The sequence below is a fragment of the Mobula hypostoma genome, chromosome 11, assembly GCF_963921235.1.
Source record: "Mobula hypostoma chromosome 11, sMobHyp1.1, whole genome shotgun sequence".
NCBI lineage: Eukaryota > Metazoa > Chordata > Chondrichthyes > Myliobatiformes > Myliobatidae > Mobula > Mobula hypostoma.
The window spans coordinates 63,356,620-63,377,716 of NC_086107.1; the positions used below are offsets into that span (position 1 = coordinate 63,356,620).

Genomic DNA, 21,097 nt, shown 5'->3' on the forward strand with positions numbered 1-21,097 from the left:
GATCTACCAAGCACAAAGCCATGCCAACTATCCTTAACCAGTCCATGTCTATCCAAATACTTATATATGTGGTCTCTTATAATCCCTTCCAATAACTTTCCCACAACTGATGCCAGACTCACTGGCCTATATTTTCCTGGTTTATGTTTAGAGCCTTTTTCAAAAAAGCAGAACAACATTGACTATACTGCAATCCTCAGTTACCTTCCCTATCACTAAATATAATTTAAATATCTCTGCTACTGCCCAGCAATTTCTGCACTTGCTTCCCGTAGGGTCTGAAACCCTGTCAGGCCCTGGGGATTTATCCACCCCAATTTGCCTCAGGGTGGCAATCACCTCCTCCTCTGTAACCTGTACAGGGTCCATGAAATTGATGCTGCTTTGCCTCACTTCTATAGATTCTCAGTCTATCTCCTGTGTAAATACAGATGCAAATAATTAACTTAAGATCTCCCCCATCTGTTTTAGTTCCACACATGGATTACATTCTGGTCTTCCAGAGGACTAATTTTGTCCTTTGCAATTTTTTTGCTTCTAACATATCTGTAGAATCCCTTAGGATTCTCTTTCACCTTGGCTGCTAGAGTAACTTCATGCCTTCTTTTAGCCTTGCTGATTTCTCTCTTCTGTGTTCTCTTGCATTTCCTGTACTCCATAAGCACCTCAATTGTTCCTACCTGCTTACACCTGCTATGCACCTCCTTTTTTCTCTTAACTAAGGTTACTTACACTTGTTATCTTTACCTTTTATTCTGACAGTTGTTAAGAATCCTGTAATTGCCTCCTTCACTATCCTGGAATGTATTCCATTAGGTTCTGAACACTTATCCCACTTAACACTTTTTAAGACACTCAATATCTTCTCCTTATAATATTGACATGCCCTAGAATATCAACGTGCTCCTTTTCGATCTCACTATCATCAATGTTCTTCTCTTTGGTGAGTACTCTATAAAGAACCTCACTCTTTTCCCAGGCTCTGCATATAAATTCTCTGATTTTCCCTGAAGTGATCCTCGCCTTTCCCTACTAGTTACTCCCTAGCTCCTAATATATGAATAAAATCCTTTAAGGTTCTTTTAACCCCACTTGTCACAGGCATTTCACGGTCCCTTCTATCCTCTCGTCCTTTCCTGCTTCCTTGATATTTGGTAAGGGTCTTGTGCAATTTCAGCTTCCAAAGTCACACATATGCTTCCTTTTTCATTTTGACTCAGTTGAACTCCAAATGTTCCTCACTGGAACTCTGATCACCTGGCCAAGCTCATTTCCCAATATCTCTTGTAAAGCTTTGCCTTTAGCTGCATTGTCTATAAACCTTATTATTATTGACTTCAAGAAGAGGAAACCAGAGGTCCATGAGCCAGTCCTCAGAGGATCAGAGGTGGTAAATTCCTTGGTGTTATCACTTCATAGGACCTGTCCTGGGCCAGCACGTAAGTGCAATTATGAAGAAAGCACAGCAGTGCCTCTACTTCCTAAGGAGTTTGCAAAGATTCGGTATGACATCTAAAACATTGGCAGATTTCTATAGATGTATGGTGGAGAGTATATTGACTGATTGCATCATGGCCTGGTATGCAAACAGCAATGCCTTTGACGGGAAAATCCTACAAAAGGAAGTATTGGCCAAGACCATTACAGGTGAAGTCCTCCCTACTATTGAGCACATCTATTCTGAGTATTGCTGCAGGAAAGCAGCATCCATCATCAGGGACCCCCACCACTCAGGACATGCTCTCTTCTTGTTGCTGCCATCAGGAAGTAGGTACAGGAGCCTCAGGACTGACATTACCAAGTTCGGTTATCCCTCTATCATCAGGTTCTTGAACCAAAGGGGACAACTTTACTCAACTTCACTTACCCCATCAGTGAAATTTTCCCACAACCTATAGACTTCACTTTTAAGAACTCATGTTCTTGATATTTGTTGCTTATTTATTTATTATTATTTACTTCTTTTTGTATTTCCACAGTTTTTTTTGTCTTTTACACACTGTCTTAATGCCAAATTGGTGCATTGATTCTATTATGGTTACTTTTCCATTATGGATTTATTGAGTATGCCAGCAAGAAAATGAATCACTGGGTTGTATATGGTGACATATATGTACGTTGATTTGCTTGGAACTTTGAACTTCGGTAAAACCTTTTTGGATGCACCTAACAGATGGAAATATGAAACTAAAACAGGATTTGTAGGTCAGTGAAGAAAGGTTCTATCAGATTATATGGCAATATATTCCTGTTTACTTGTGTGAAAAGCAAGTTCCAAGCCCGGTTGTTTTTGCATATTGTTCCTTCTTTCCTTTTTATTTTCATTTGTGTATTCTAGAGTGCTGGGCGTGTCCCCGTAGGCCTTGCTATACAACATTATCATGACTTCATAACATTTGCAGCTCAGGATTGTATAGGTGCCAAGGAGGGGTAACACCTCTGGCGAAAGGGCTTGTCGTGTCCATTCCAGGGCAGTTTACTCACCCTTAGACTCCACCAGGCACTCAGCTCTCACCTGTGGCTCCAAGTAACAGTTTGCATGTGGTAGCAGCCACACCCCAGTACACCACTTTGACAGGCAGGCTATACCAGGTGAGCGCAGCCTGCAGGCCTTGTACCCCGGTGAGTTAGGGACGTGCCTGTCCTAGCATGTGAAGTGAGCTCCGGCGGACAGGGTGGATGAGATCAACAGTGAGATCCTACGCCCAGGAAGGCGGTTCTGCAATGCTTCTTGGAGAGTGAAGGGCATGGCAAATCACAGAAGAAATCATGGTCATCCAAGGCAACTCCTGTTTGTGATGACTATTCGTATCACTTGATCTGAACTTCCAAGGTTGAGAGAGTAGTACTACACCATTGCAATGGTTTTTCCACTTTAAAACTCTCCCACACAAGTCTCCTGTCATTATTGGACAGGACGGACCACCAACACAGACAAAGGAACTTTACTTACGGCAACATTATTATTTCACTGGCCTTCTCTGCCACCTGGACTAACTTGTTCTCCTCTTTCTCAATTCTTCTTAAGCATCTTTCACTTGAACCATTAACTGTTTTTTTCTTTCCACAGATGCTATCTGACTTGCTGCAAAATTACTAAATCTTGATTTTATTTTGAATTTCCGCAATCTGCAGGGTCTTTTTATGTTTATCTTATTTTCCTTTCTAACCTCTTTCACTAACACCAGAGAAGGACACCAGAAGGCAAAGGACTGTATCTGTAACCTACTTACATGAGGATATAGTGGAAAATGAATGTTCTTCCGCAGCTGATAAATCGAAGATCCACACCAGTCCTCGAAAACATGAAGATTTACTTTGCCTTTGTACTGGGAAAAGAAAAGAAAGCAAATGTTCATCATGGATTCCCAGTGATCAAGGGTGTATGTAACATGACAGGATCTTACTTTAGTGCAGAATCAGAACTTTACTTTAGTACAGAAGCCTGAAGGCACACATTCAGCAATTCAAGAACAGCTTCTTCCCCTCTGCCATCCAATTACAAAAGGGCATTGAACCTATGAACCACTACCTCACTTTTTTATTATTACTGCTTTTTGTAAAACTATTTTTAACTACTTAATATACATATATACTTACTGTAATGCATTTTTCTCGATACTAAAAATGTATTGCATTGTACTGCTGCCATTAAGTTTACAAGTTTTACGACATATGCCAGTGATATTAAACCTAATTCTGATTCTGACTCTGAATTGTGTATGGACCCACAGCACAGGACTATATCTACAATCACACCATGGCTGGACAGTCGTATTTGGAATTCAGAACCAATGTAGAAGAGCTCAACCTCTGCAAGCAAACTTGGCAATGTCATTACTCGGGTGTTATGAATACAAAAAGATATGATGTTAGTTTAACCCAGTAGTGATTCCATCCTAACTAAGTGAAGGACAAACATCTGAATAAGTTTTGGATCTCAGAAACTTTGATAATTTAGAAAAGAGCATATTTACTTTTCTACTCCATTTCCACACAGTAGCCCATTGGATGACTAAGCATTGGAAAGGCAAATTGGAAAAGTTTCAGATGCCTTATCATCTGTCATGCACCTGGCCCTGACAAACCTAAGTAACAAGGATACCCATGTCAGATACTGTTTCTGGATTTCAGTTTGACATTGAACACTATTGTCCCACAGTCCTTGGTGAACAAATCCTTACCCTTTGGTTTAAATACACCACGATGCAACTGAGTGTTCGACTTCCAAACCAAAAGACCTCAGATAATCAAGATTCACAACCGCTCCTCCTTCCCCATCATCCTCAACCCGGACTCATCTCCCCCCACCCCCGGGGCTGTGTGCTGAGCCCATTGCTGTACACTCTTCTCACACATGACTGCACAGCCAAACACCTAAGTAATGACATTGTTAAGCTCGCCAGTGGGGCTCACCACCAACAATGAAGAGACAGCCAGCCTACAGAGAGGAGATGGAACAGCCCAAGGCCTGGTGCCAGGCGTATAACCTCTTCCTCAATGTCAACAAGACAAAAGGGATGGTTATTGACTTCAGGAAAACTTGTACCATTCACACTCCTCTTTGCATCGATGACACAGCAGTTGAAACTGTGGGTAGTTTCAAACTCGTGGGAATGCACATTTTGCAGAAACTTTCACAGTTCCAGGATACATTTCTACACAATCAGAAAGGTTCACCAACATTCCTACTTTCTGAGAAGGTTGAAGAGAGCTGGATTAAGCACATCTATACTCATATTATTCCATAGATGCAAAGTAGAGAACATCCTAACAAGCTGCATCACGGCATAGTATGGAAACTGCACTGTGGCAGACAGGAAGGCTCTGCAATAGGTAGTCAAAACTACTCAACGCATCACTGCCACCGGACTACCCACCATCAAGGACATATATACAGAAAGATGCTGGAAAAGCCCAGTAACATCTTGAAGGATCCCACACACACTGCTCATGGACTGCTTGTCCCTCTCTAATTAGAGAGGAGCCTCTGTAGCATCTACACCAGGACCAGAGTCAAAAACAGTTACCTTCCCCAAGCAGTAAGACTGATCAACACCTTCATCCACTATCTATCTCTACCACATCCCCAACCACCACTACTTTATCATTTCCTGTCAGTCACCTTATGTACAGCCACTCCTGTGCCTACTGTCACTTTATAGAGATACAATCAATCTATATATATAAGCTAGCTTATGTATTTATATTTACTGTGTTCTCTATCTTACTGTGCTTTTGCCTTACGTTGCATCAAATCTGGAGCACAATTATTTGGTTGCTCTTTTTACTTGTGTATTGGAAATAACATTGAATCTGGAATGGACTGTTAGGATTTGAAGTCCGACAAGATGTCTCAGCCAGCTGTGTGCTTAATAAAACTACCTACATGGGAATATTGCAGGATCTCTTCTGCCAACAATTTCCAATGTGCAACCTGCTTGAGACAGTAAGTACGGTAAATTATATGAACTGTCATCAAAGGTCAGCTGGCTCAAAAGAACCATTTAATTTGTCTGAAGCATTGGAAAGGCAATAATAATTCTTGTATGGTCTATAAAAAACATAATGGTGTCTTCAAATCACCTGAAATTTGTTGCCCTTTCTATTGAATAATATTCATGTGGAAAATATCCTTGATAGCTCAGGGAATATTGGGTGTCAATCTACATCCGGGATCACTGGCTTGGCACTTGGCGGTTGAAAAAACATTCTATGAAACAGACCTAACAACCTCATGCTAAATTCTGATCTGTCCATATCTAGGCAATCCAGTCAGAAAGGTTAAACTAAACTAGCTTTTACAATAAAACTCTGATAATTTGGCATGCTTTTCATGGTGCATGACTGGCAGACTTTCTCGTCCGCAGGATATTGTTTCTATTTCTACTCTAATATACCAATTATTCATTTTCTCAGTGAGGGAAAAATAGCATTAAAACTGGAGTTGTGGTGATGGGAGGGAAACACAGAATCTGGGACCAAAGTGAATGGAAAGGCATACAGAAAATGATGCCCCCATGAGTGGAAAGGGAGCATGGGAATGGCCACCCCTGATTACAGTGTATTGGAAGCATGGCACCAGTGGGGTCAAAGGAAGTGAGGGAACAGGGGCTCAAGTAGAAGAGAAACGTGACAAATGTCACCCAATGAGTCAGATGCCATACCACTAGGATTTCTAAATAGTCAGATGGAAGAATAATGATCTTCTACAGAATAAAAAATGCTGTCAGGCCTGGTGTATTCATAATCTGCCTTCCAAATGAGACAAATAAATGAACATGAAAGGTAATTGTATTCATTGATTAGACATCTGGTCGACCCCTTAGCTGTTAATTCATTTGGTAAACCTTTTAATTTGCTTTCAGTGATTGATTTTACAACTCTTCATTCAGATATTTTGCAAAATCATATGCACAAATGTGGTGCATTTTATAAAATGGTTAATTCAATATCGTTGCATTTCTCATTAATTAAAACAATGTTAAACATGCACAATAATCGATACACACAATCAGTAGGAGGAATTGCTTACATTTTGCTCACAGCACTCTTACAAATAATCTGTCACATGAATAAAGCTCGGCACTGTGTGTTCATGACAAAAGCTGGATGCCCCTGTCAAGGCACTGACACTAACATATCAAGCAATGAACTATTCATTAGATCAGGATCATCTCTCTTGAATTCCTTAAGCAATTTGACTGCTGTGGGTATTGCAAATTCAAATTTATTGCTATAAATACCTGTATAGGGGGTTGTTAATTATATATTTTACCTCAGCTTATTCGTAAAAGAAAGTGATATGTTTGTGATATGGGAAGCCGGACGGCCGTGAATAACACACGCAAGAGACGGAGAGTTGAGGAACAAATGTGTGCTGCTGTTCATTGTACTTGGAAGTCATCTACCTAGAATGTCCTCTCACATTATATTCAGTATGTCACATACCGGGAAGTTTGACGGCAACACATAGGGTCTAACTATACATGAATACATAACATATTCCTCCCTCCTTATTTTGAAGGTTTCTCCCCTTATCCATACACAGACCAGCTGCTGAGCTATAATCATTCAATGGAGTAACCATCAAATTCAATCAACTACAAAAAACATTTTTTTATTGATACAACAGAAAGAGGGTAGACTGCCTCTATTTCTAGACATAACCCTGAGGATTATTCTGCCCGCCCCATGTGCTGAAGGTTAGTCACTAATCTAGAGATTCAATCTGTCCAGAGGCCACCTGTTCCTGAGGGTACCAACGCCAAAGTCATTTTATCTGTTGATGGTGTATGTATAAACTTGGCTTGGGTACTGCATTGTCAACAGGGAGCACCACAGAAAGCACAGATGATGGGGAGCACTGGCTGTGTCATTTGATCTTAACGGAGGGTCTGCAGTTGCTGTCTCAGAATCCTGTCCCATTTCTACAACAGGATCTGAATTGGTCATTTTGTGTTGGTTTTCAGTGGCCTCAGAAGTGGGCAACAGCTGATCAACATGCCTTCTCCAGATGTTGTGGTTACTAGTTTCCACTGTAACAGTTTGTGCCACCACTGCTGCAGGTATCTACTTTGTTCCAGAGATGTGGTTCCAGGTAAGCACTCTCTCTCTTGCTTTAAACCTTCTGTTCATAGCTTTGGTATGTCTCTCTGCTTGGGGTTTCTGATCATTTAGCACAATCTGTTTTATGTTTGGGGTCTAAGAAGGATAAGCTGGTTGCAAAGCTGTCTTTTCATCAGTGTAGTGGCTGGAGCCATTTTGGTGGTGGTGTGAGGTGTATCGCAGTACGTTAGCAAGGAAATGCTATGATGTTAGTTGAATGATCCACTTTCCATTGAAGTCTTGAAGGCTTGTTTCATTGTTTGTACAAATCATTCAGCAAGGCCATTCGTGTCTGGATGATATGGTGCTGACTTCATGTGCTGAATACCATTTGCTTCCCTAAATGCCTTGAACTCTTCAGACAGGAAATGTGGACCATTGTCACTTACAAGCTGTTGAGGAAGCCCAAAACAGCCAAAGGTGGAAAGTAGCTTCTCAATGCATTCTCTATATGTCCTGCATGTAGCTTAACAAGCTTTCTTAATGGTGGAGGAATGACAACATGGTAGCCCCACAGTAAACATCTTGCTTAGACTATGAGCTCCTTCCATCGAGCCTGGTAAGGTTTCTATCTATGGTTGGCTCTCCTTTCCATTTGCAAGTTACCATGTCCACCACTTTAGACAGAACAGTGTCAGTACACTTGTGCTTCTGGATTCCATTGCTCAGAGCTGTAGGTACTTCCCTGAAGTAAAATCTCTCTATTGGGGATGGCTCTGGAGCTGTAACAGCTAAGGGAAGTCGAGAAGTCTGGACCTCCTGTCCTTTATATTGTATTGATGTACAGCTAGTAACAGCTCAATGTTGCACTGGTCTAGCAGCCAGGAAAGGAATGCCCGCATGTGGACCAAAAATTGATGTCAAGGGTGATGATCTGTCAGTAATGTAATTTATCAACCAAAATGGAATTGATGGACTTTCTTAACTCCAAAGACAATTGTGAGCACTTCCCGCTCAATCTGGGCATAGTGGATTTCTGCTTTGCTTAATGTCTTTGAAGCGAAAGTGATTGGATGCTCTTTACCCGATGACATGATGTGTGAGGTAATTGGCCCCCACCACGGGATGATGCATCACAGGACAACCGTACGGGCAATGACGGGTTGAAGTTTGTGAGTGCTACAGACTGTGACAAAACTGTTTTAGCCTTTTTAAAAGCCTCTTCACAGTGATATGTCCACTGCCAGTATGTTAATTTATTTTAAAGCTCATGAAATGTTTTCAGCATGCTAGCTTGGTTAGGATCAAACTTTGAGTAGTTTGTTAGAAGTCAATCTTTATTGACTTACAGTATATTCTATGGTAATGGAATCTCCACAACAGCCTTCACCTTTGATGGTGCCTTGTAAAGCCCTAAGTTGTTGATTACATGGCCCAAATGTTCAAGCAAAGGTCAAAAGAACTCACACTTGCCATTCTGGACCCTTGGCCCATATTTCTTGAGTCCTTCTAGTGCATCCGAGTATTGTAGGTGCTTATACTCATTTTTCCAAGTAATGCTTAAGTCATCTGTCAACCCACTCAGGATCTGGTCCGTTACCCACTGACAAAAGAGCAGGAGTCGAGGTGATGCCAAACAGAAGCCTTCAACAGTTCCTGCGTCACTGGCTCCACAGGCATCTGGGGGATCACTTTGTTGAGCACCTTTCCTCTGTCTGCCCAAGAAGGTAAGATGTCCCAGTGGCCACCCTTTTGAATTTGACCTCATTCCTATTCTGACATATCAGTCCATGGCATCCTCTACTACCATGATTTGGCCAATCTCAGGCTGGAGGACCAATACCTCATATTCCGTCTGGGTAGCCTCCAACCTGATGGCATGAACATTGAGTTCTCCAACTTTCTCCTCTCTCTGCTAATCTTTTTTTCTAATTTCAATTCTGGCTACCCTCTCACCCCTTCTCCTCTCCTCAGCTGCCCATCACCTCCCACTGGTTCCCCTCCTCCATCCCTTTCTTCCATGCCACTGTCTTCTCCTATATGATTACTGCTTCTTCAGCTCTTAATTTCTTCCACCTATCCCCTTCCAGCTTCTTACTTCATCCACCCCTACCCCACTCACCCACCTTCCCCTTCACATGGTCTCTCCTATCACACGCCAGCTTGTAATCCTTACACTCCCTCCCCCACCTCCTTATTTCTGCTCCTCCTTATTTCTTCCTGATGAAGAGTCTCAGCCCAAAACGTCAATATTTATTCTTCTCCACAGATGCTGCCTGACTTGCTGAGCTCCATCATTTTCTGTGTTTCTCAGGATTTCCAGCTTCTGCAGAATTTCTTGTGTTTATAACAGTGTGTTTTATCCTGTATATGTAAAATCTGATCTCTCATTTCTAAAAAATCATTATATTGGATTACCTATTCAACAAAGTAGCTGTTAGTGTACCACACTACTTACTTACACTGATCTAGATATGCAAGCATGGCTTTCAAATTATCTAAACCTGCACTCTTAAATACTTAGCAACACACATAAAAATTGCTGGTGAACGCAGCAGGCCAGGCAGCATCTATAGGAAGAGGTACAGTCGACGTTTCGGGCTGAGACCCTTCATCAGCACTAACTGAAAGAAGAGATAGCAAGAGATTTGAAAGTGGGAGGGGGAGAGGGAGATACAAAATGATAGGAGAAGATGGGGGGGGAAGGGATGGAGCTAAGAGCTGGAAAGTTGATTGGCAAAAGGGTTATGAGAGAATCATGGGATGGACAGGAGGATTGGCAAAAGGGTTATGAGAGGATCATGGGATGGACGGATGGGATTTAAATACTTAATTCAATTTACCGAACTTAGTGAAAAATCAGAAAACAGAAGATGCTGGAAGCAGTGGTGTATCTAAGGTATGGCAGGTAAGGCACGTGCCCTGGGTGCCACTTGAAGGCGGGGGGACCACTGAGCAGTTTCTATTAAAGTCAGACAAGCCATCCTCGGATAGTGAAAAAAGAATTTTCTTCAGATGTATGATCTGTCTTTGATTATCATGGGTGAGAAGCATTAGGATGGCCTTATTTCAGAGCATTGTGTAAGAAGACCATGAAACATTACTTTACAAAGAAGAAGGAAAGTGAAGCTGAAGGACGGAAGAGACGGAAGTTGGAGGCGGAGGAAGCCAAGAAGTCAAGCAAGTTCTTCATGCTCTTCTTTGAAAAGCCTGGAACAAGTAGATCCATGGAGTCGCCTGCCCCTGCCACAAGTTTGTTAGAATCCAAAGGTGGATCAAGTACAAAAGCATCACAAGCCAAGGAGGAAGTCAAATCAGATAAATCCAAGTACGACAAGATTAAAGGTGAGGATGCCACAGAGAACGTGGAAATGACAGGAGGGGAAGACAATGGTGGTGGTGATGATGTTGAGTTTATTTGCGAGATTTTACATGAGAGATTGAAGCTGACGACACTGAACCTGGTGAACTGGATGGTGTCAAAGAGCCTCGAACTGGCATACCAGAAGTGATTGAGCAGCATGACAGTGGACTTCTGAAGTTTGACAAGGATACTGGAAAAGCAATTCTGCCTGACGTATTGAGAACAGAAATAATAAAGCTGAGTTTGAAGTATTTCCAGAACAGTGAGGGGCCTTTCTAACAGATAACAGATAACCGCTCAGTGAACAAAACTTGGTTCAAAAGGAAATTGGGAAATGGTTGTGGTGAGGAAGTGACTCACAGAAACATAGAAACATAGAAAATAGGTGCAGGAGTAGGCCATTCGGCCCTTCGAGCCTGCACCGTCATTCAGTATGATCATGGTTGATCATCCAACTCAGAACCCTGTACCAGCCTTCCCTCCATACCCCCGATCCCTTTAGCCACAAGGGCCGTATCTAACTCCCTCTTAAATATAGCCAATGAACTGGCCTCAACTGTTTCCTGTGGCAGAGAATTCCACAGATTCACCACTCTCTGTGTGAAGAACTTTTTCCTAATCTCAGTCCTAAAAGGCTTCCCCTTTATCCTCAAACTGTGACCCCTCGTTCTGGACTTCCCCAACATCGGGAACAATCTTCCTGCATCTAGCCTGTCCAATCCCTTTAGGATTTTATATGTTTCAATCAGATCCCCCCTCAATCTTCTAAATTCCAACGAGTATAAGCCTAGTTCATCCAGTCTTTCATCATATGAAAGTCCTGCCATCCCAGGAATCAATCTGGTGAACCTTCTTTGTACTCCCTCTATGGCAAGGATGTCTTTCCTCAGATTAGGGGACCAAAACTGCACACAATACTCCAGGTGTGGTCTCACCAAGGCCTTGTACAACTGCAGTAGTACCTCCCTGCTCCTGTACTCGAATACTCTCGCTATAAATGCCAGCATACCATTCGCCTTTTTCACCGCCTGCTGTACCTGCATGCCCACTTTCAATGACTGGTGTATAATGACACCCAGGTCTCGTTGCACCTCCCCTTTTCCTAATCGGCCACCATTCAGATAATAATCTGTTTTCCTGTTTTTGCCACCGAAGTGGATAACTTCACATTTATCCACATTAAATTGCATCTGCCATGAATTTACCCACTCACCTAACCTATCCAAGTCACCCTGCATCCTCTTAGCATCCTCCTCACAGCTAACACTGCCGCCCAGCTTCGTGTCATCCGCAAACTTGGAGATGCTGCATTTAATTCCCTCATCCAAGTCATTAATATATATTGTAAACAACTCATTCATGGCTGGTCTATTCTCCTTCTAAAAGGTCTGCATTTTGTATCTGTTGTCTGCCAGACAAGGTGGTAAATGCGGGTTCTTTTTTAACATTTAAGAATAAATTGGACAGATACATGGATGGGAGGTGTATGGAGGGATATGGTCCGTGCGCAGGTCAGTTGGAGTAGGCAGAAAATGGTTCGGCACAGCCAAGAAGGGCCAAAAGGCCTGTTTCTGCGCTGTAGTTTCTCTATGGTTTCTCTATTCCCGGGTAGACCATCAATCCTCGTTGGAGCAGGAAGTGGATTCAACCAGTGGAAAGCACCTGAAAGGATTAGTGTTCATGAAAATGCCAAGAATCATCGGGACTGCTTCACACAGTGGAAAGAAATGGAAGGAAATTTAGCTGGAAACAGTGAAGTTATTGGCGCGGTATTTCAGTCACAGATTGAGAAAGAAAAGCAGGAGTGGCGTGATATCTTGACGAGAATCCTTCACTGCATAAAATTCCTTGCGACTCAGAACCTAGCTTTGCGAGGACACAGGGAATCACTTCAGCTAGACAAAGACTCCAATGTGGGAAATTTCCTTGGCTTACTGAAACATACTGGCCATCTTTGACCCTGTCATAAAAGAACACCTTACTCATTTGGAAAGTCATCCTGGATCCACATCTTATCTTTCACTGGGTGTCCAGAACAAATTCATCCACATGATAGCATCCACTGTTCGCCAAAGTTTACTAAGAAGCATTCATAAAGCCAAGTACTATGGTCTCATGTTCAACCTGACTCCTGATCAGGCACACCATGATCGGATGTCAGAAGTAGTGAGGTATCTGAGAGTTGATTTTGAGAGGAAAACAGTCTGTGTTAGAGAGTCCTTCCTTGGTTTTGTCCAGATAATCCAGAAGCATGCTGCGAGCTTGGTTGAAGACTTCTTGAAACAGCTAGAGAAGGATGAAATGGTGCTACAAGATTGTGGTGAACAGTGCTATGACAACGCTGCTGTGATGGCTGGACACAGAAGTCGTGTTCATCAAAGAATAAGTGAGATAAACAACCTGGCACTCACTCACTCAACTTGGTGGGTGTACATACAGCCAAGCAGGATACAATGATGGTCACGTTTTTTGGAACCATCGAAGCTTTCTACGTGTTTTTCTCTCGTTCAACACAGCACTGGGAAAAACTCAATAACACTGTGCCTGTGATTGTTAAGTCAGAGTCTGAAATCAGGTGGACTGCAAGAACAGAAGCAGTGAAGCCCGTCAACAAGTACCTTGAGGAGATACTTCAAGTTCTCCAGGACATGATAGACAATGAAAACAAGACCAGAGAAACAAGAAGTGACACAAGGCAGCTGTACAACCGCATGCTGAGTTACAATTTTCTGATTTTGCTAGGATTTTGGAACAAAGTACTCATTTGCATTGACCATATTTAAAAGAGGCTGCAGGATCCTAGCATGAACTTCCACGATGCAGCCCTGGATTTGAAAGCCCTCCTAAGATCATTTTTACGATGAAAGAGAAGTGTTGGTCAGTGAGTCACTCGAAAAAGGAGTTGGTCACTGTCAAGAATGGAATATTGAAGTTGAAAGACATCAGAGACAAAAGAAACTTGAGAGACGCTGGGTTAACAGCTGAGGAGGAAATAGAAAGAATCATGAAGGGAACACTCGACCATCTTCACAGAGAAATGGACGAAAGGTTTGCTCGTTTGCACGACACTGACGCCAAGTTTGGGTTCCTTCTCGATGTCGAGGGACTGTGTTACGGCACCGACAGTAATGACCTAAAGAAGAAGTGCAAAAATTTGGACGAATTGTACAGCTCTGATGTTGATGGACAGCAGCTATATGAAGAAATTTTGGATTGAAGAATGTTGCTATCAAGGCAGGTCAACATGAAAATATTAAGACCTGAAGAGCTTCTTGAATGTACTGTTCAGTATGGAGATGAGAGCGTCTTCCCCAACCTTCGCATTGCTATTCAGATAATGCTACCCATCGCAGTTTCCATCACCAGCTGTGAGAGATCATTCAGCAAGTTAAAACTAATACTTTCGTATTTGAGAGCCTCCACAGATCAAGGCAGACTCTGTGATCTTGCTCTGCTGAGTGTAGAAAGAGAAGAAACTGAAAAAACTGACTTTGATCACATCATAGACCAATTTGCATCAGTGAAAGCAAGGAAGGTCCAGTTATAATTTTCAAGTAGTGCCATAATTTGTTAATTAAAAGATTAACGAGCTTGACTTGTATTTTTGAGCTGATATTATGGTAAAGTTATCTAAAAGATGGGTGCCAGATGTTTGGACAGGGGCTCAATTTCAGTGCCTGCCATAGGTGCTATTTTCCATAGATACGCCCCTGGCTGGAAGCACTCAGTGGGTCAGGCAGTGTCTGTGGAAAGGGAAACAGTACACATTTGAGCTTAAAAATCTTTCATCAGAACCTTTTGATGTGAAATGCAATTTCTAATTTAAAGTTCAAAGTACATTTATTATCAATGTATGTATCCGATATACAACCTTGAGATTCATCTCCTTACAGGCAGCCACAAAACAAAGAAACCCAACAGAACCCATAAAAATAATCTGTCAAACACTCAATGTGCAAATAAAACAAATCGTGCAAACAATAAAAATAAGCAAATAACATTCATGAAAGTGAGTTCACAGCCACAAAGCCAATCACAGCTGATCCATGAGCCCGCTAGTTGTAGGCCACAGCCTCAGTTCAGCGCAGAAATGAGTAAACCTTGAAGAGCTTGAAAACTGATCCATCACTTGCCTCCAGCTCTGACAGCCTGACTGTTTCAATTTGTCCTGGCGCTTAAATCGGCCAAACAACAGGTCATTCCTCGCTCTCAGAACTGGGCCCTGACATTTCAATGTGCTGTCGTGTCAGGGACACATGGCCTCAATTTCGACGGTACCCAGCCTTTCCAATTTGGCACAATGCTTAAATTGGTCAAGCCTCGGATTCTTCCTCACTCTCATACTCGGGCCCTACTGCCTTGACTCTGCCTCGCCTGCTGCTTCGAATTGCCTTCAAGTCTGCTCCAGCAGCCAAATGTTGGCTCATTCCCCACACTCGGGCCTGGGCCCTGCCTCCTCGATTCAGCCTGTACATGCCAAACTCTCCTTCACCTTCAAGACTTAGTTCACAGCCCAAAAATACCAAGTTGTACAGGTGGTTCAAAAACTTGACTCTGTAGGGAAGAGACAGACTATTGATTGCAGTGATTGTTTTTGAGTGAAAGTGCGATTAATGAAATAGTTAATAGTTGTTTTTTCTGCCAGCAAGTCATCACTCTGCTTTACCAGCACCATCTTAAACTAGATTCCCTGTTCACAGAAGCAGCCTGAATGGTAAAGTGCTTCCAACATTTTCTATTTTCATTATTGAACAAACTGTTCTCTTTGTAGGCCTTATTACTGAGAGTTCTCTTTGCATAATAACTCAGTTAAAGACATTATTGCTTTTGCAATGGAACATAAACCTTAATGTCTGATGAATGCTGCTTGGCTGCCCTTTCAAGCATTTTCTGTACCTGTACGTTTCTGCAAATTATTGGGTCATATATTTCCATCTGTTTCATTTTCATCATTGAGTGCTTACTCACTTCTACTACTTCCTGCAGTTCCTTTCTCCCTGCCTCTGTTACCACACCTGATTTTAACAACAGGATTTGGGGGCTTTAGTAAGAAGGTAATGAGCCTTTTCATTCATGTCAGTTCTGGATTTGTTCTGTTATCTCGAGTTGTCTGCAATATTTTGTCTTTGATTTACCAATTTAGCTGCTTTGGTTCTTCAACCACTTACACCAGAGAACCTATTCTACTTCCTCTGGAACTGTCAGTGGAATCCCACACACTGATTACAGGGGAATCTTGATCAGTGAGGGAATTGGGTTGAGGAGTGGCAAATGGATTTCAATACAAATAAATGTGAGGTGATGCACTAGATTTACGAGAATGTTGCCTGGGTTTCATCTCCTAAGTTACAGAGAAAGGTTGAACAAGTTGGGTCTTTATTCTTTGGAGCGTAGAAGGTTGAGGGGGGACTTGATGGAGGTATTTAAAATTATGAGGGGGATAGATAAAGTTGACATGGACAGGCTTTTTCCATTGAGAGTGGGGGAGATTCAAACAAGAGGACATGAGTTGAGAGTTAAAGGGCAAAAGTTTAGGGGTAACATGAGGGGGAACTTCTTTACTCAGAGAGTGGTAGCTGTGTGGAACGAGCCTCCAGCAGAAGTGGTTGAGGCAGGTTTGATGTTGTCATTTAAAGTTAAATTGGATAGATATATGGACAGGAAAGGAATGGGGGGTTATGGGCTGAGTGCAGGTCGGTGGGACTAGGTAAGAGTAAGAGTTCGGCATGGACCAGAAGGGCCGAGATGGCCTGTTTCCGTGCTGTAATTGTTATATGGTTATATTTTGGAAAGTCAAACTTTCAAGGGATTTATACTATGAATGACAAGGCAGTAAGGAGCATATTGGAACAGAGGGACCTAAGATTACAGTGTATAGTTCAGTGAAAGTGGCATAATAGGTAGACAGGGTGGTGAAAAAGGCAGTTGGCATGCTGACCTTTATCAGTCAGGGATCTGAGTATATAAATTGGGACATTTTGTTGCTGTTCTATAAATTGCCAGTGAGGTCACACTTGGAGCACTGTGTACAGCATAGGTCACAGTATGATAGAAATAATATGGTTAAACTGGAGAGCGTACTGAAAATATTTATATGGATGGGGCCAGGACTAGAGAGCCTGAGTTATAGACAGAAGTTGGCCAGACTAGGTCATTATTCCTTGGAGTATAGGAGAAAGAGTCTTAAAGAGATGTTTAATGTTATGAAGGCAGATACAAGGTAGATGGTAACAGTCTTTTCCCCAGGGTAGTGAAGACAAAAATTAGAGGACATAACTGAAAGGGGAAAGATTTAAAAGGCACCCAAGGAGTAACTTTTTGATGCAGAGGGTGGTGAGTACATGAAATGAAGCAGTGGTTGAGTCAGTTACAATAGCATCATTTCAGAAGTATTTGGTTAGATATGTAGAGGAGCAGGGCTTAGAGGAATATGGGCAAATGCAGGAAATCAGGACTAGCTGAGTGGGCAATGGTCAGCCTAATCCCATTGGGCCAAAGGGCCTGTGACAATGTTCTATGACTCTAAAAATGAATGATAACTGAACAATAATAGGGTTTCCCATCCAACAAGTTTACTTTTCTAATTTCTATTTTGAATCCCAACAACACTTCAGGGTATAATTCATTAATATTTGAGTCTTCTGCTAAGGTAGTCCCTTGGAGTCACTTGTTTCCACTCTGGTGGACACGGACTGTGTATGAATTCTTTGAAAGTGGTGGAGGGGGAGGCATCAGACATCAGGCTGAGGCCTTGATCCTGGGGTAAGGACATTCGGGATCATTCAAGATGACTGGAGACCTTGCTCTGTTGCAATTACTTAGTGGACACACACACACACACACACACACACACACACACACACACACATACACACATGTGCACAAACACACACACATGAACATACAGTAGTAGTGGTACTGCAATCACTTGAGTTGAGTATGATGTTCTCCTAAGAGATCGTCTATCGATGGGTCCTTAAGGTGGCTGTAGAGGCCAATCTGGGATTCAATTATTCTGCTGCATTGTGAACATGAGTAAGTGGCAGTTATAGCTAATATTCGGATATCTACTGGATGCGATGTCTTGCCAATTTTTCGATGTTGAATTTCTTCAGGATGATTTTGATGTTATCTTTCAAGGTGTTTCCTTTGCCCTCCAGGGGCTCACTGACCTTCCTTCAATCGGAAGTAAAGGATCTGTTTCGGGAGATTTGAAATAGACATCCGGTTCACATAACCTCTCCATCGGATTTGCTGTTGCTTTTATGTGGCGGAGATGCTGTTCATGTTACACACAGACATGGCGCGTGCACACACGCACACACACTCAAGTACACGTGTATGTGCATGGACATACATATACAGTACATACACATACATACACACACACACACACACACACACAGATATACATGCACATACACACACACATATAGACAGAAACCTACACACACATACATGCACACAGACACACATAGATACACATATATACCCACCCACACACATATACCCCCTCAGCCACTCATACAGATCCACTCTCTAGCACATTTTCTATTCTGCATTGCTTTATTCTTCAGCTTACCCCTCCCACAATCTTACTGCCTCTGACGCTCTTTCCTAAGTCTCCCCCACCTCCAGTCTGGCGCCCCTCTTTCTCTACTTTCTTACCTCACATAATGTTCGCTAAAGCTTTTACCATTTCCATTTTGGGCACTACATATTGATCTGTTGTCTGCGCAGGCACTGTTGACTATGCATGCTCATTGTCCTTTCTCTCTCTCTCTCTCACTGCAATGGGAATACACCAGTTAAAGCCATCTCCTGTGTCTGTGTTTTTATTTAATCGATATCTAGTTGTGCATGGACACAACAAATTGGCAATGTTATGAAGCTGAATGTCAGAAAATGTCATGAACTGCACAAACAGTTAAGAACAAACAGTGAGAGTTAAACAGCACGAGAAACGAGAAAGCCATCATGGACGCTAACAAAGGAATGTGAGAATAACAGTGAAAGGTATGCTGAAAATAATGTGGCAATGGCTTCAGTCTGGAAAGTTGATGAATTTGATAGCACTGATGAAGATTGGGAGTTGCATATCAAGAGGATCGAACTGTATTGTAACGCAAACAATGTGGAAGAGCAAAAGAAAGCCCCCACACTTCTTAGCTTAAGAGGCCCAATAACGTGCAGTCTCTTATGCCACTTGGTAACCCCTGCAAAGCCAGCAAGACTTAGAAACCATAGAAAAACTATAGCACAGAAACAGGCCTTTTGGCCCTTCTTGGCTGTGCCGAACCATTTTCTGCCTAGTCCCACTGACCTGCACACGGACCATATCCCTCCATACACCTCCCATCCATGTATCTGTCCAATTTATTCTTAAATGTTAAAAAAGAACCCGCATTTACCACCTCGTCTGGCAGCACATTCCACACTCCCACCACTCTCTGTGTGAAGAAGCCCTCCCTAATGTTCCCTTTAAACTTTTCCCCCCTCACCCTTAACCCATGTCCTCTGGTTTTTTTCTCCCCTTGTCTCAGTGGAAAAAGCCTGCTTGCATTCACTCTATCTATACCCATCATAATTTTATGTACCTCTATCAAGTCTCCCCTCATTCTTCTATGCTCCAGAGAATAAAGTCCTAACCTATTCAACCTTTCTCTGTAACTGAGTTTCTCAAGTCCCAGCAACATCCTTGTAAACTTTCTCTGCACCCTTTCAACCTTATTAATATCCTTCCTGTAATTTGGTGACCAAAACTGAACACAATACTCCAGATTCGGCCTCACCAATGCCTTATACAACCTCCTCATAACATTCTAGCTCTTATACTCAATACTTTGATTAATAAAGGCCAATGTACCAAAAGCTCTCTTTACGACCCTATCTACCTGTGAGGCCACTTTTAGGGAGTTTTGTATCTGTATTCCCAGATCCCTCTGTTCTACAGCACTCCTCAGTGCCTTACCATTTACGCTGTATGTTCTACCTTTGTTTGTCCTTCCAAAGTGCAATACCTCACACTTGTCTGTATTAAACTCCATCTGCCATTTTTCAGCCCATTTTTCCGGCTGGTCCAAATCCCTCTGCAAGCTTTGAAAACCTTCCTCACTGTCCACTACACTTCCAATCTTTGTATCATCAGCAAATTTGCTGATCCAATTTACCACATTATCATCCAGATCATTGATATAGATGACAAATAACAATGGACCCAGCACTGATCCCTGTGGCACACCACTAGTTACAGGCCTCCACTCTGAGAAGCAATCCTCTACTACCACTCTTTGGCTTCTTCCATTGAGCCAATGTCTAATCCAATTTACCACCTCTCTATGTATACCTAGCAACTGAATTTTCCTAACTAACCTCCCATGCGGGACCTTGTCAAAGGCCTTACTGAAGTCCATGTAGATAACATCCACTGCCTTCCCTTCATCCACTTTCCTGGTAACCTCCTCGAAAAACTCCAGTAGATTGGTCAAACATGACCTACCACGCACAAAGCCATGTTGACTCTCCCTAATAAGTCCCTGTCTATCAAAATGCTTGTAGATTCTGCCTCTTAGTACTCCCTCCAATTACTTACCCACTACCGACGTCAAACTTACCGGCCTATAATTTCCCATATTACTTTTCAATCCTTTTTTAAACAACGGAACAACATGAGCCATTCTCCAATTCTCCGGCACCTCACCCACAGACACCGACATTTTAAATATATCTGCCAGGGCCCCTGCAATTTCAACACTAGTCTCCTTCAAGGTCCAAGGGAATACCCTGTCAGGTCCTGGGGTTTTATCCACTTTAATTTGTCTCAAGATAGCAAGCATCTCCTCCTTTTCAATCTGTACAGTTTCCATGATCTCACTACTTGTTTCCCTTAATTCCATAGACTTCATGCCAGTTTCCTTCGTAAATACAGATGCAAAAAACCTATTTAAGATCTCCCCCATTTCTTTTGGTTCAGCACATAGCCAACCACTCTGACCTTCAAGAGGGCCAATTTTATCCCTTACAATCCTTTTACTCTTAATATACCTATAAAAACTCTTTGGATTATCCTTCACTTTGACTGCCAAGGCAACCTCATGTTTTCTTTTAGCCCTCCTGATTTCCTTTTTAAGTATCTTCTGGCACTTTTTATACTCCTTAAGCACCTTATTTACTCCCTGTTTCCTA

The 21,097-nt window shown here is 42.3% G+C and overlaps 1 protein-coding gene across 2 annotated transcripts in view; it reads right to left on the reverse strand.

Annotated features, from left to right (window-relative positions):
• Window positions 1-21,097, reverse strand: part of LOC134353795 (N-acetyl-beta-glucosaminyl-glycoprotein 4-beta-N-acetylgalactosaminyltransferase 1-like) — an 897,506-nt gene that overhangs the window by 399,638 nt on the left and 476,771 nt on the right. For both annotated transcript variants that reach the window (XM_063062183.1, XM_063062184.1), the window contains one exon: window positions 3,234-3,329. In XM_063062183.1, the coding sequence (XP_062918253.1) occupies window positions 3,234-3,329 (96 nt within the window). The remainder of the gene's footprint in view (window positions 1-3,233; window positions 3,330-21,097) is intronic.